The 16440-nt window shown below is 41.1% G+C and overlaps 2 protein-coding genes across 3 annotated transcripts; one reads left to right on the top strand and one right to left on the bottom strand.

The window, feature by feature from the left end:
* The first annotated feature begins 2048 nt into the window (after window positions 1–2048).
* Window positions 2049–14015, top strand: LOC139368190 (receptor-type tyrosine-protein phosphatase H-like). Of its 2 annotated transcripts, XR_011626930.1 has the most exons (19): window positions 2049–2344; window positions 4443–4488; window positions 4789–5046; window positions 5391–5654; window positions 6141–6407; window positions 6744–7007; window positions 7297–7533; window positions 7693–7959; window positions 8297–8390; window positions 8478–8528; window positions 8711–8792; window positions 9037–9127; window positions 9428–9504; window positions 9956–10090; window positions 10300–10422; window positions 10676–10836; window positions 11095–11230; window positions 11692–11918; window positions 12952–14015. XR_011626930.1 is itself a non-coding variant. In XM_071106829.1 (18 exons), the coding sequence occupies exons 1-18, from the start codon at window positions 2273–2275 to the stop codon at window positions 11839–11841; spliced, it is 2775 nt and encodes a 924-aa protein (XP_070962930.1). In that variant the 5' UTR covers window positions 2049–2272; the 3' UTR covers window positions 11842–14015. The 2 variants fall into 2 exon arrangements, 1 of the variants encoding a protein (XP_070962930.1); XM_071106829.1 differs by having other exon boundaries at window positions 11692–14015.
* On the bottom strand, window positions 13658–15912 carry LOC139368191 (putative nuclease HARBI1). The gene is made up of 2 exons (XM_071106830.1): window positions 15015–15912; window positions 13658–14526 (listed from the first exon to the last, which is right to left on the bottom strand). The coding sequence occupies exons 1-2, from the start codon at window positions 15706–15708 to the stop codon at window positions 14120–14122; spliced, it is 1101 nt and encodes a 366-aa protein (XP_070962931.1). The 5' UTR covers window positions 15709–15912; the 3' UTR covers window positions 13658–14119.
* Between the last annotated feature and the right edge of the window lie 528 nt (window positions 15913–16440).

Here is a 16440-nt window from a genome sequence, read left to right as displayed (position 1 = left end):
GGGAAATAAATCAAAGTAAATAATACCCTGAGTCTACAAAACATTAAGAACTCCTGCTCTTTCATGACATAGACTGACCAGGTGTATCCGGGTGAAAGCTATGATCCCTTATTGATGTCACTTGAAGTCCACTTGAAGTCCACTTCAAACAGTGTAGATGAAGGGAAGGAGACAGGCTAGAGAACGATTGTTAAGCCTTGAGACATTTGAGACATGGATTGTGTATGTGTGCCATTCAGAGGGTGAATGGGTAAGACAAAATATTTAACTGCCTCTGAACGGGGAATGGTAGAAGGTGCCAGGTGCACCGGTTTGTGTCAAGAACTGCAACTCTGCTGGATTTTTTGTGCTCAACAGTTTCCCGTGTGTATCAAGGATGGTCCACCCCCCAAAGGACATCCAGCTAACATCCAGACACAACTGTGGGAAGCATTGGAGTCAACATGGACCAGCCTCCCTGCGGAACGCATTTGACACCTTGTAGAGTCCATGCCCCGACCAATTGAGGCTGTTCTGAGCGTTCCTAATGTGCTGTATACTCAGTGTTGACAGATCTCTGGTTAGGCATACTGTCACACAGTCCCATATGTTTTAATCACCTGATTTGGGACTCTACAGATGAGAGTGAGCCTTTTTCTATTTGCATATGTGGGCAGGCAGAGAGAATATGCTGCCTCGGAAAGTGTTGATGTGTGCACAGAAAACTGGAAAAACCTGATCTGTTACTTGAGAGCAGGATAATAGACTCGTGGTGTCAATAGGGGCTTCCAAATAAAGACTAGAAGATCCCCCGCCCTGCTCGCACCCACACCGATTCCTCATCTCAATAGTTGTAGTAAATAGAGAGAAAATAGCAGTTATCGTGACGTTGCACGATGTCACCCAGCTCATTTACAATACCATTTTTCGAAAAAACCTCTGGAAAAAACAAGTATTTCATCAAATACTGCATGCTGCCATGCTTTTCCATTGTTTTTCTAAAGGGTGTACAGTACATGTCATACAGACATGTGACTTTTGGGAAATATTCATGTATTTGCAGAGTTCAATGTAAAACACAGTCAAATTGTGCCACCTTTGAGGTGAATGAGCCCTTTCAAATCTGAACTTGAAGGTTCCACTTCAGTGCTGTGTTACCTCGTGCTCTCTCTCTAATTCCTCAATGTGTGTCAAAGTAATCTTTCATTTTTCTAATGTTTTATTGAAGTATTACAAAGTCATATTTTATTTGGCCTGTTAGCGTGTCGCTACTATGCAAATGTGTTATCAGTGGTTTCTGGGCCCATTTCCTTATTGTTCTGTTGCTTGAAAACCACAAGGTCAAAGTACTTAGATTTTCCCGTTCTCTGTAAAACCATAAATACCGATTCTGTTCCTGTCACTCAAGCAGCAAAGCCACACAACCACAGCTATGAAAACAGAAACAGCTATTGTACTTTGATCAAATACATTGACTCTGTACCGGTACCCCCTGTATATTGCCTCGCTACTGTTATTTTACTGCGGCTCTTTAATTATATGTTATCTACATTTTTTACTTATCTATTTTTTTTTTACTTAACACGTATTTTTCTTAAAATTGCATTGTTGGTTAAGGGCTTGTAAGTAGGCATTTTAACCTTAAGGTCTACACAAATTTGGCGCATGTGACAAATAGAATTTGATTTGATTTGATATTCAACACCTAGCGCTACGTATTTCTGTTGCTTAATTTCCTTACACACCCCACATGCACACCGAGACACACTCAACAACACGCCAACACCTTTTCCCATTTCACTTTTTAATAGACAGCACTCAATCGCCCAACTGATAAAGAGTACACATATGTTCAATTTGCATAAACCTAATACATTTACATGATAGAGATGCTCTCCAAGACTTGACAGGAGGTGATGAGATAATAAGGAAGTAACAGGCGGGGCAAATGTCTCTCTCTCTCTCTCTCTCTCTCTCTCTCTCTCTCTCTCTCTCTCTCTCTCTCTCTCTCTCTCTCTGTGTGGTTGTTTCAAGCAGAAAAAAAAGAGAAGTAACAATAAAACAAGTTGCAGACAGCCATGATATGAGATCAGAGGTGACCGAGAGGAGGACGTGTGAGAAAATGAAAAGTCAACACTGGTGGAATTAAGCAAATAAAGGATCGGTGTAGGATAATCAGGACACGAAGATAACCTAGGAGGGCCAAGATACTGTTGCTTTTAGTGGATAATAATTTCAATAGAAAATAGTCATTGGTGTTAGTGCATTTTCAACATTTGTACCGTGCCTTGGCATGGTGTGGTCTTCGTCACTAGCAATGGGATTATCTCACGTTATAATGTGCCTCTGTGTGGCAGGAGTGTGGGTGAGTCATTTTCCCTTTGCTTCTTGTGTCACTTGAATAGTCCGGGCCTCTGTGGTTTGACGTATGCTAGTGGTTTGATAGTTTTTAAAACTTTGTCTGCTTGAAAAAAGTTTGTTAAGAGCAGAAAATATGCCTATATCAATTAAAGCTTAAATGAAAAGGCAACAACACTTGAATCAGTACAGTGCACATGAATTGCTGCTTTACGCAGGTTTTGGGTCTATTTTCTTGGAATTCCAATTCAAGAAGTTAAAAATAAACAATTATTGAGTTGGAATTCAATTTTTTTCCCCTGAAGTGACTGAATTCAAATGGAATTGACTCTAACAGGTGTACTGTTAAATATAGATATTGTACAGTAACATTTTATGACTGACTTTGTTAAAAGCAGCAAACAAAATATATTTGTTATACAAAGTAATTCAATACGAATTTGCTTCTACACAGGCAGCCCAATTCTGATCTTTTGCCACTAATTAGTCTTTTGACCAATCAGATCAGATCAATAATTGGGCAAAATGTCAGAATTGGGCTTCTTGTGAAACACAGCCTAAGGAGACATACCTTTAATGCATCTTGCTGTAGAGTTCGCTCTGAAATTATTTTCTTATCAAAAGGCAGATACTCCTCCAACCAGATGATTGGAAACTGATCTTTGATACTCTATAAGTCTAGCTGCTGTCGGACATCAGCTGGAATTTTGACATTTACTGTAGTCAAAATGAGATCGATTTATTGGGGGAGATATGCAACCCTTATGAATGCAACCATCATACACTTTCTTCAATGTTCCTAACGCTTTAAAGGGGCAGTGCAGTCAAAAACGTGATTTTCCTTTTATTCTGATATTTACACACTATGAGGTCGAAATAACACCCTGTGAAAGCTTTAAAAATATCTTTAAAAAATGCCTGGAATTTCAACCTGTTCCGGTGGGAGGGAGTTTTTGGACCACAATCTGATCAAATTATTCTGACCAATGACCAGTCATCCTATATTTGCATATGTATCCTCCTAATTTGAAGGGGTACGCGAGGTAGGCTCTAGTCCAGAGTCTAGATTATCCTATCCGCCAATCAGGGCTGTATATGTAAATATATTTACATTTGTATCACACGATCAGGCTGAGCATTTCAATGGCAAAAGGAGGCACAGGGAAATAAATAATAAAAAAATATATATTTTGAGTTATTCTCATGAAATAAACACACAGTGATTTATTGGACATGCAGTGGTGGCATTAAACATTGTTAGCTACTGATGGTTAGCCGTAACTGGTTTTGCAAGTTTACATTGGAATTAGGAATAGGCCCGTTTGAATGGTCAATTGAATTATAACACAGTCGCATGTAATTAAGGCTGAATAAGATCCCCTTAGATAGCGTGAGTTATTTTTGGACCTCTGAGGTTTGTGTCACAATTTGGGGAAATACACAATCATTTCCAGAGAACTGATGTTGTAAGCGATAGACTCTGTCCTGCATATATTGTACAAATACTGTACAGTTGTTCTTTGGTTCCCCATGATACTGTATACTAGTAAGACACTAATCAACATAGCCTACTACACTGCCTTATACAAGTACTATAAGTAGTAGGAGAGACTAATAAGGTGAAAGCAAACACATTCAAGCTGACATTGCGTGAATATGCTTGTTACAGAAAGCTGAAAACCACAAGCGAATCATTTGGGCAAATGTCTATTGGTCGCTATTGGTGAAGTATAGAAACATGTATGCTAACAGTTTGGGATTTCGAGAAGGGAGGGAGGGCCATTTCAGATAATTCACATGGTTTGATTTACAACGTTCGGGTAATGGAGAAGAGAAAAAGCAGAAATGACAACAGCTGTATGAAATGTAAAAGCAGGAAGGGGGAGCAGAAGGAGTGTGAGAGCACACTTTGGAGAATCAGTCAGATGTGTAGTTCATTTGACAGCTGTTATAACCCACCTACTAAATATAGTTATACTGAAGCTATGTTAGTGTGTGTGTGTGTGTGTGTGTGTGTGTGTGTGTGTGTGTGTGTGTGTGTGTCTTGCCACCAGTGTCCCGTCTTTTTGTATGTTCTTCTAACATAGCTGTAATTCTGCTTTCAGTGTCAATCAACTACACCTTCAATCCCATCTTCAACCCTTAAACCAAGTAAGTGTTCAATCTCATACCCTGCATCATTTGACGGGTGATTGTGTTATGCTTTAACGTCGTGTACATGATATTGGAGTTATATTACATGTCATAGCTAGGGCCCTGGGTTTTTGGTTAATCATGTAACATGGAAAAAGCTGAAAATAAAGATTCAAATCCAGGCCATGTGAGATGATCAAAACAAAGCACAGGGCCCGAGTCATAGCAGATGAGACTAAGTCCTTTTTTTGTTGTTGTTGGAGAACAATGATATTGCAAAACATTTTACTGACTGAATTGTTCTGTTTTGTGTCTCAGCTCCCACGGCGGTAACACATGTCACTGTGATAGGGCAAAATGAGACCAGTGTAACTCTGGAGTGGAGGAAGATTACCGGGTACACGTATGAACTGAAGTTCCAAAATGGGACATCATTGATAAACACCACAGAAACAAATCAGGAGCTAGAGACACAGACAGTCTCCTCTCTCACTGCTGGGACAGAATACAACTTCACTCTCTTCAGTGTACATGAGAGTGACAGGAGCAGTGGACTTAACTTTACAGCTGTTACTGGTAGGTGGACATTGGATACATTTTCAGCTATTAATATAGGTCTTTAAGATGTTCATACATGAAAGTATACAGTACACTGTACCTGTACAGTGAAATCATTTGCATACTGGTTTAAGGAAATACAACTGACCTTTAAAAAATAAAAAATAAACTTTTGTGTCTCAGCTCCTGTCAATGTAGATCATGACAACGTGACAGGGCAAAATGATACCAGTATAACTCTGCGTTGGAACAAACTGGAGAATGGCGTCGGGCTGTTATTGGCTGCTGTTCCGTGATAAAATACATGCATGCTTCTGTCATATTTGATTTGCCTCTCTGCTCCCCCCCCCCCCCCCCCCCAGCTCCCATCAGCGTAGCTCAGGTCAATGTGACAGGGCAAGAGGAGACTAATGTAACTCTGCAGTGGAACAAAGTGAATGGGAACGGGATCACTTATGAGCTGCAGTTCAGCGATGGGACTAATACTACCATCCCTGTATCTGATGTGGATGGATCGGTGACATACACAGTCTCACCTCTCAATGCTGGGACAAAATACAAGTTCCTTCTCTTCACTGTGTTCAAAGTAATACCAAGCAAGGGATACAATTTCTCCGCAATCACCCGTGAGTCTCTTGAGAATTGGATTCTGTGTCATTTCTTGCATCCTTAAATGCCTCTCAATGCCTGTCAATGTGTGCACTCATGACTGTAAGTCGCTTCGGATGAAAATGTCTGCTAAATGGCATATAATATCTTGCTTATGATGTCTTAAGATAATATTACATCTACACATTCTAAAATCTACAAAGTGAGTGACATGAGTTGTGAACTCATAGTAAAATACATTGTGAATGCATTGTAAATATACTTTGCGAGTGCATTGTAGATACATTGTGAATGCATTGTGAATGCATTGTAAATATACTTTGCGAGTGCATTGTAAATACATTGTGAATGCATTGTGAATGCATTGCAAATGCATTGTGAATGCATTGTAAATACATTGTGAATGCATTGTGAATGCATTGTAAACACATTGTGAATGCATTCTAAATATACATTGTGAATGCATTAATTGTCATTGTCATCTTGCTGTCTTTCTATCTTAGGTCCCCTTGGTGTAGGTGATGTCAATGTGACAGGGCAAAATGAGACCAGTATAACTTTGCAGTGGAGCAAAGTGAATGGCACAGGGATCACTTATGAGCTGCTGGACACCTCTGGGACGAATACTATCATCCCTGCATCTGATGAAAGTGGAACAGTGACACACATAGTTTCACCTCTCACTGCTGGAGAACAATATACGTTCACTCTCTTCTCTGTGTTTGAAGGTGTCAGGAGTACTGTTGGAAGAAAATTGTCTGCAGTCACTGGTAAGTTTATTTATTTTTAGAAATTGGAGGGGGGGGGGGGGGTACTAGATTGTCTTTCAGTATTTTCATGGATCACTCTTGTGTGAGATACATTAAATACTGATATATCTATAGCCATAAAAAAAATATATATATATATATATATATGGTTTGTCTTCTCAGAAATATTGTTATTAAATTTTAACATTTTAGATTTGGATTCATGCTTTTTAACTCTGGAATATTCTGATGCTGAATAGTTATTGGGGTTATTTAAAGATCAGACATGTACGGCAGTCATTTTTGAAGCGGTGCATTGACTGTGTTGATTGGTTATGTTTCTTCTCTCTGTATTAGCTCCCCTTAATGTCGAGGCTGTCACTGTAACAGAGACATACCGAAATGAGACCAGTGTAACTCTGGAGTGGAAGAGACCGGCGAAAGGAGTCTCTAGTTATGTGCTGCATTTCGACGATATGGAAAATAAAGACATTCCTAATGCAGGAGAAACAGTGACACATCAAGTTTCAACTCTCAAGCCTGGGAAAAGATATGCCTTCACCCTCTTCACTGTGTTTGAAGGCATCAAGAGCAGTGGAAAAAGCGACTTCACAGTAACAAGTAAATTTGCTTTTTTTAACCTTGATTCCCAATTAGAATCATCTCACAGTTCTTACCCTAAAATTGTCCAGTTGTTTTATGTGGCTACAGTGAAAGTTTGCTATTCAAGTCGGTCCCACTTTATTTGGATAGTCCAGATGGTCTAGAGTTTCATATATTATGGAGAAGGATTGAGTCGAAAACTCAGCAGAAGTATTGCCTGAATAACACAGTCATTTGACACATAAAAACCTAATTCAGTCGTTAAATGTGAACGCTATCAACAGAAGTCCCTTGCTTTTCCCTGCAGAGATAGTTTGCTCTGCTTTATCCTGGGAGGTCACCAGCTCATCCATTCAGACTGTGCTCCTGTCCGAGATCGTCTCCATAGGAGAAGCCAATAATGGCAGTCAGACTCAAGTCGTCTCTAACAATAATGGCAATCTGTCATTCACTCTCCTTTACCCTGGGGCAGAGTACACACTGACTCTTTGGTTTGAAAAGGATTCTAAAAAACTTCCCTTGTGTGAACAGGTGGAGACTGTGGGTGAGTCAGTCTCTTACTTTGTCAAAGTGACCTATTGTGTTTAGTCCACTTTCCCACTAAATATATTAGTAGTCTAGCATTGATGTATTATGGTACACCTGTAGGACAGTGACTTTAGCAGGGAGTTAAGGTGAATCTTCCTTCTTTTGTTTTAATCAGTTCCCCCAGCCCTGATAAGACCGAGATGTGACTATTTGTCCAGTGGCTACGCTTTCTCTCTGGCCTGGGATGTGCCGGAGGGAATATGGACCAGTGTGGAGGTGAATGTGACTGGGAAAAGCCCTCAGAGGGTGGAGGGAGAGTGGGTGAGGAAGGTGGACATTGATGGGGTTCAACCTGCCCAGACCTATCGAGTGTCTTTGGCCTCAATCTCTGGGCGTCGGATAAGTAAGGCTGTCTCTTTCAGCTGTAGTACAGACCCAAGAGGTGAGTGAGCCTAGCATTTATATTTAAGCATTTCATGTTAAAAGGTTCAATGATTGGTCAATGATACTTGTATTACCACCGATAACAGCATCTACACACAGCATGATGTGATATAGCTGCCATGCCTTCATCTGGCGGAAAACCATGGGATCTCACCCGCTTCCTGTATTCAAAATGGAGAGCTTTTACATTTTGTTTTATATGATCTTTTGATACTAAAAGTGTGTTGCTCATTTGCTCAGATTACTCTTACATGTTTAGAAGTAAACCTATAACCCATTTATTAACATGTCATGCCCTATGCGCTCATACTAAAGCCCAGGTTTCTTCCCTATAGGGGTCATTGCAGGGTCAGTCATGGCTATTCTGCTACTCTGCCTCCTGGTTTGTCTGGCTTTCTTCATATGGCTTCGGAAGCCAGAAATATTCAGGTCGGTGCGGCTGCCTTCACAATGACGTTAGATAAGGAAACCATGTGGACTCAATAATCAATGCTTTTCTTTTCCCGTTTCCAATAGCCGGCCCAAGTTGTTGTTTGTGGAATCCAAACTAACCAGCAATAAATTCAAGTATGTACAGTATAGAGTTCATTTTCAGTATTTAAGAGTCAGACTTCGCCTTAAACTCCAACCCTTTAGCGACTATGTGCAGCAAAGCCAAAAATACATGTATTAGACCCCACAGCTGTTAATAACAGTAACTACTTTGGAATATTCAACTGAGAACTTACTATCTTCCCTTTTTCCCCCAGAGCTATTCCCACGGGGAAGTTTTCAGACCACTACCACACAATGAGCGCTGACACGAACAGAGGATTCAGTGAGGAGTATGAGGTAGCGATAAGGATAACGTGCTCGCTCTGTTTGTTTCCATCATGGTGTTGGCAATGCAAAGTGGTTGGGCGATTGTCCAACGTTGCGTTCCCTACCGTATTAGAATGCATTTTTTTCTTTTGTCGTCTTGTAAATCCATCTTGTTTGTCTGCGCATACAACTTTGGCGGACCCTTCTGAATATGTAAACATCCATTTGTTTTACTTTACTTTATGCACGATCTATGCTTCATATCTCTGTGCAGGACTTCGTCCCTGTTGGCACAGAGCAGACTCAAAAAGCAGCCATTCTGGAGGAGAACAAGAACAAGAACCGCTTCACCAATGTACTGCCGTGTAAGTGTACTCTGGCTGCCATTTCTACAGTACACATCATGTGAACAACATACCGTTGTTGAACTGACATCACCACTTTTTATTGCAATAGTTGAACTTTGTGTCAGCCAATCGACTAAGTATAATAGGGTGGATCAGATATCCCTCAGATTCCAGGCAGAGTTTTGGCTTAATCACCCCACCTGCAGATTTGATACAATTTGAGGTTATAGTTTTAATCGTTTTAATCCCCAAAGTGAAGTTGTTAAATCATCAAGCGTTTTAAATCCTTTCTCTCTCTCTCTCTCTCTCTCTCTCCAGATGACTGGTGTCGGGTGAAGCTAACCATCCTGAACCACAACATGAGCTCTGACTACATAAATGCCAATTACATGCCAGTACGTACAGCAGCATATCAGTCATGGATTTCCTAATACAGAGCAATGTCCATGTCCAGTCCTAGATATCCTATACAGCTATTCTTACTGTGACTGCAGTAATTAGGTCAGTACTAGAATGATCTACTATGTTGATCTCAACCTTGATAGCCTGCTGTAAAAGGCCTACTTACGGTAAAGGGTTGGCTTGAAACATTGCATAACACCAAAGGTCAACTTTCACCAATCTTACAAGTTCTTTGCCCCGTATATGTTTTCCAATACATCCCCACACAAACCTTTATGTCAGTTATAAAATAACAATATTCTAGTGTCACGTTACGATATCGCTGAATAATATGATGCCTTAGAGGAAGTTCTTGCCCCTGTAAATGTTTACACATCTGAGTCATCATGGATTACTCTAAGTCAAATAGGTGTGTTTTCTTAACCCGAGTGCTTCTTGTCTCAGGGCTACGGTAACAGCAGACAGTACATCGCTGCACAGGGTCCCCTGCCCACCACCGTCGACGACTTCTGGAGAATGATCTGGGAGCAAAGGGTAAAGGGTGTGGTCATGGTAACCAACTGCACCGAAGGAGGGAGGGTGAGTCCTGTTGGAGTCCTCCTTATAATGTGTTTGCTTTGCATTGTGTGTGTGGAGACTGTGGTGACATCACAGATAAACCGTGATAGTCATAGAAATAGAATCACTAGAACGGGCAAAGCCCCTCAGAACATGGCAATTTGACGGATTTCATTCTATGTACTGTATTTATATAGAAACAATGACCTATTCTGTCTGTGTCTCCCTAGACTAAATGTGAGCAGTACTGGCCTTTGGACTACACCCCTTGCCTGTACGGAGACCTGTTGGTAACAGTCAGGTCAGAGAAAAGGGAAACCAACTGGACCCTGCGGGAGTTTGTAGTGAAAAGTGTAAGCAAAGTGCTTGTTCTACTTATGAAACCTGGGTCATCATGTTCAGTAGGGCACACAGTTGCAAAACGTTCTGCTACAAAAAATGACCATCTCTGATCTTATTGGACAAGATCAGGTAGTTCCTTTCGGTAGCACTGTTTCAAAATGTTCTCTCCCTTCTGAACACCCCCCTGGACAAGGTTTTCAGTGCATTCTCTGCTTACTACCCGTGTGAATGTCACCTCTGCATTTAAATCATTCTGTCTTCCAGAGGGACACATCCGAGGAGCGCCCTGTGAAACACTTCCACTTCACGGCCTGGCCCGACCACGGAGTCCCAGAGGGAACGGAGGCTCTGATCCAGTTCAGAGGACTGGTCAGACAGCACATAGAGAGCCAAGAGAACAGCGGACCCACTGTGGTGCACTGCAGGTAACGTACAGTACCTACAACACCCAGCCATTACTCTACACAGAGAAAAATTCTAAATAGGGATGTGCAATGTGGCAACGCTATTGCGGTGTTCGAAGAATGCACCGTTAACCAACAAGTGAGGTGTGTTTTCAATGACTGGTGGTGACAGTTCAAGTATAGGCCTAGTTTTAGGTGGTCTCTTCATTGAACTGTATTGTTCTGTGCTCTATCTGTAAACGTGTACATTATGTTTACATCACTCTCCCTGTCTCTCAGTGCTGGGGTGGGGAGGACGGGCACCATCATTGCTCTGGACGTGACGCTACAACAGCTGGAGAGGGAGAAGGCGGTGGGAATCGCTGCCTTTGTGCACAAGATGAGGCTGAGTCGGCCGCTCATGGTTCAGACCGAGGTAAGGCCTGAGTTAGCCTCATAGAAACGATCACCACATTAACGCTAGGTACTACCCTAAAATATGGACAATATCTATTGATTAGGGTTGGGCGATATCTAGATTGTCATACCGTTTCTGTACCATATTGGGGTATACGGTATTACCGAACGTGCACAAAACAATTTAGGCAACAGTGATCTTGAATGTCTCTGCTGTATCCAAGAAGCTTGATCTTGACATCTAGCCACTTAGCTAGCAAGCTAGCAAACCAAAGCTGGAGGCCTGAGCTGGATATCATTTATTTGACACATCTTTACATTTCTTTGTAATACTTAACTTGTAGTTATAATCAGTGGCGTAACACACAGCTCCGCAGCCCTGCCCTCTTTGGGTTTAATGACTAAAGGGTTGATAAAAAATGAATGCATGACTTATGAGGCTCCATTTGTGGCTTATCATGGCCATTTACACTCTTTTAGTCACAGTATGTTTTCCTGCACCAATGCATCATGGATTCTCTGGAGCCCAAAGAGAAGATGATACAAGAGGCCCTTTATGAGAACTCGGACCTGATCTACGCCAACGCCACAGCACTGAGGGAGTTCCAAGCTGCCAATCCAAAGGCCTGAAGATAAGGCCATGGATTGTCTGCTGTGAGCTCGTTTTATTTTTCCAATCACTTTGGAACATTTTTCAGATGTAAATGGTATGTATACTTGAAAAACTCTCTTAAGTACAAAATTGTAAACTGATAACACTTGTAATGCCCCTTACTTAAGCAATAGTGCTCAAGGAGGTGTGCTATATGGTCAATATACCACGGCTATGGGCTGTTCTTAGGCAAGCTGCGTCGCGCTGGCCATATATCACAAACCCCCGAGGTGCCTTATTGCTATTATAAACTGGTTACCAACGTAATTAGAGCAGTAAAAATAAATGTTTTGTCATACTTGTAGTATACGGTCTGATATACCATGGCTGTCAGGCAATCAGCATTCAGGGCTTGAACCACCCAGTTTATAATTCACTATTATTCCCAATGGTAGCACATAGCGACTCTTTCCACATTGTCCTATTGAAGCACACAGGCTGATGGAGGAGGATGATGATGAAGTATTTACAGCCACATCCATGTATGATTTGTTTTTACCTTCCAACATAAATTAATGTCAAATTGATAGATTTATGAGATAAAAATATAGAAATGTAGTCTTCAGCAGTTATCAAACTATACATGTTAACTAGTTCACTGGTTTGAATCCCTGAACCGACTAGCTGAAAAATCTGTCTATCTGCCCTTGAAAATGGCATTTAACCATAATTGCTCCTTAAAGTCACTCTGGATAACAGTGTCTGCTAAATTACAAAAATGTAAATGTAACTAGGCAATACATCATTTTGGTTCAGTTGTATTGTTAACAAATGACAAATCATATCAAAAGTAAAGTCAATATTACATTTTGAAAAGCAGATACTTACACTGAACAAAAATATAAATGCAACAGGCAACAATTCCAAAGATGTTACTGAGTTACAGTTCATATAAGGAAATCAGTCAATTGAAACAAATTCATTAGGTCCTAATCTATGGATTTCAAATGACTGGGCAGGGGTGCAGCCAGACCCACCCACTGGGGAGCCAGGCCCAGCCAATCAGAATGAGTTTTTCCCCATAAAAGGGCTTAATTACAGACAGAAATACTCCTCAGACCACATGTAAACACCCCCCCCCCCCTCAGACGATCCATCAAGCGAAGTAGCCGGATGTGGAGGTCCTGGGCTGGCGTGGTTACACATGGTCTGCTGTTGTGAGGCCAGTTGGACGTACTGCCAAACTCTGTAAAACAATGTTGGAGGCTGCAAGTGGTAGAGAAATTAACATTCAATTATTTGGTAACAGCTCTGGTGGACATTCCTGCAGTTAGCATGCCAATTGCATATTGCCTGAAACATCTGTGGCATTGTGTTGTGTGACAAAACTGCCCATTTAAAAGTAGCCTTTTATTGGCACCAGCACAAGGTGCACCTGTGTAATGATCATGCCGTTTAATCAGCTTCTTGTATATACCACACCTGTCAGGTGGATGGATTATCTTGACAAAGGAGAAACGCTCACTAAAAAGGGATGTAAACAAATTTGTGCACAACATTTGAGAGAAATAAGACTTTTGTGCGAATGCGATAATGTGTAGGATTTATTTTTCAGCTCATAACTTTACATGTTTAGATTTTTGTTCAATGTAGACTGAATATGTATCCAAATTGAAAGAATGATTTGGTGCAGTGAACAAGTGACTGAATGTTTGTCGTAATCAGTCAATTGAAAACGTTAAGATTTGAATCATGAGCCTTTTTGATGATCTGTTTTGAGTTGTGAAAATGTACCATATGTTTGTGAAAATTGCACCAATGTGATTGACTTAAAAACAAAAAGTTTCATCTTGCTCATTTTTTCTGTATGTTAACATTTTTATTTAAATATATTCACATGTACATAATGTTTAAGCATATATTGTATGTAATCATTCACTGGCTATGTTCAGGAGAATTCAGCACACTTCACATTCACCTAAGTACCTTTTTTTTATTATCATTGTGTTAGAAAATGCTGCTTGTGTTCTCAATAAATGTCAATTTTAGCCTATCAATTTCTAAATTGCAATTGAAATGATTCATGAAGGATTAGATTTTTACTTGACGTTTATTGACAATGCATAAAAACATGTAAATAGATAAACCCAAAGTATTGTCATTTGGTTTTCATGTATCACAAAGCGTGATAAAATAAAATACTTTTTGTCAATCCAGTAGCACCTATTTTCACAAACTGTTGTAATAAGGGACCGAACCATCCTCCTATTAAACCCAAATGTCAACAACCATTTTATACAAATATTTCCATTGTCCTCAGTCTGAAATGCCGTCATTCCCGGAGGAATGCGAGAAATAAATGCCGATAATGGCAGCTCTGGATTTCTCTGCGTAGCTAGGCACCTCCACCACCGGCACCTGGTGATTCTCGGCCGGGTGCATAGTCTCTAGCACGGTATCGTTGAGGACAGGCACCGAGAACTTCTTGGCGATGTTATGCAAGACGCAGCAGGCCTTGATGATCTCAGCCTTCTTGTCCAGACTGTTCTGCTGCACGTGGCCCAGATTGGCCAGGCACCTGAAGCGCCTCTTCACCAAGGTGATGGTCCTCTGGAGGACCGAGTGGATCATGCCGTGGGCTGCATTGAACCGCCGATCCGCTTTCTCTTTGGCTGGTGAAACGGTCGTCAGGAGGTGTCTGCTCAACGCATAGCCTTTTCCGGCTTTGTGGGATCAAACCAAAAAAAGAGGAAGTATGAACATTGGTGAAATCTGCTGAAAACAAATGCATAAAGTGTTCAAGACACAGGGTAAAAACTATTCTTCCAAACGATAAAGATCCTTCCAGTTTACCATGAAATACAGTTCATTGATTGTCAATTCATCTTCCACCCTGATTATCCCAATTTGTTCACAATCACAGACTTTTTTTTTTTTTTTTAACACTGACGGAGTGACCCACCTAAAGTTAGACCACTGTTTATGATCTAACTCACTCAGAACTGTTCCAGACCAACGCCAACTTACCTGATTTCAGCTTGTTGATGGTTTAAAACGGATGTTAGTACTGGGCTGAAACAGCCTGAACACTTAATAGCGCTCCAGGACCCGGAGTTGGAGACCCTTCATAACAGGGGTGGCTAGTGGGTCTGCACAGTATTTCTAGTCATAAGAAATGTATAAAACATATTCCTGTGTAGAATTAGCTTACCGATGATCCAATGCGTCCCATGTGCTCCATGCTTTAGCTGCTGGGCAATATCCGACATATCCCATATGGTTTGCTCTGGTGTGCTGCCAACGCAGCAGTTTTCAACACTCATTAAATTCCCTTCACAATCGCATATGACTTGGGTCATGACGGTGTGGTTATCCATTGTGTTCCGAAAAGCTTCCTTGTCGTGATGAGGTGGTCTCACCTTGACATGCATGCATCCCACCAAGCCCATGGAGGTCGGAATCCCGCATATTTTCTTGATCTCGTGCGCCACATTTGCTCGTTCCTCACCATTCGCCGGGAAAGTGATAAACTCCCTGACCATACCTGACAACACGTTGGAGACATTGTTGATGACTTCGTGAATCTCCATTTGCTCCATTTGAATCATATCTACGACTTTGGTCGACAAAATACCATTTACGTAATAGTCCAGTGCCACTATCACCATTTCATCGACGGAAGGTCCATTCATTTGCTGGAGCGTGGCTTTCATCCGGAGCCTGACGCAATCCGTGATGAAACTTATGCAAGGTCTAGTTAAACGGAACCTCTCAAATAAATAATCATCATTGTAATCGCCTAAGTAGTTTTTCTGTGGCTCTGGGAAGTTGTTTACCTCGGCCTCTTCGTCGTCCTCGTAGAGTTCTGCTTGAGCAGCTAACCACACAGCGGGAGCAAAAGCCATGTCTAGGCTAGACTAACAGGCAGAGTTTGCAGAGAAATAACCCGTGTTGGATGCTCGGCATGGAATTAGAACATTCCGGCAAGCTACTTATCTAAATCCTAAACATGTCACATTTCATTCACGTTAAGCTTCAAATACACAAGTTTATTTGCGCCGAACGATTGTAAACAATGAAAAACGTGGTGGAGGAAGGAAGTACATCTTCATTGGTGGACATGGTCTGTAAAGGGGTACACCCAATGGGTACACCGCCATCTATGGGCTGGAGGACTCGAGAAGCCTTTGCTGCAAATGTACAGAATGACACGTATTTTACAGACTCTCAAAATAATGTATTGATAAAATCAGTGGTGGGAAAAAAGTCCTAAATTCTCATACTTGAGTAAAAGTAAAGATGCCTTTAATAGAAAATTACTCAAGCTAAAATAAAAGTCACCCAGTAAAATACTACTTGAGTAAAAGTTGAAAAGTATCTGGTTTTAAATGTACTTAAGTAGATTGGTGGAAAAAAGGACTAAGTAAATGCTATACATCAAATTCCTTATAGCAAGCAAACTAGATGGCACGATTTTCTTATGTTTTTAGTGTACAGACTGCCAGGGGCACACTCCAACATTTCATGTACAAATGCTGCATTTATGGTTAGTGAATCCACCAGATCAGAAGCAGTAGGGATGACAACGCGTTACATGAAGTGGACCATATTGACGTCTTGCCTGAGCATTCGTAATG

The sequence above is a fragment of the Oncorhynchus clarkii genome, chromosome 16 (assembly GCF_045791955.1).
Source record: "Oncorhynchus clarkii lewisi isolate Uvic-CL-2024 chromosome 16, UVic_Ocla_1.0, whole genome shotgun sequence".
NCBI classification, from domain to species: Eukaryota; Metazoa; Chordata; class Actinopteri; order Salmoniformes; family Salmonidae; genus Oncorhynchus; species Oncorhynchus clarkii.
This window is presented reverse-complemented; position numbering and strand designations above follow the sequence as displayed.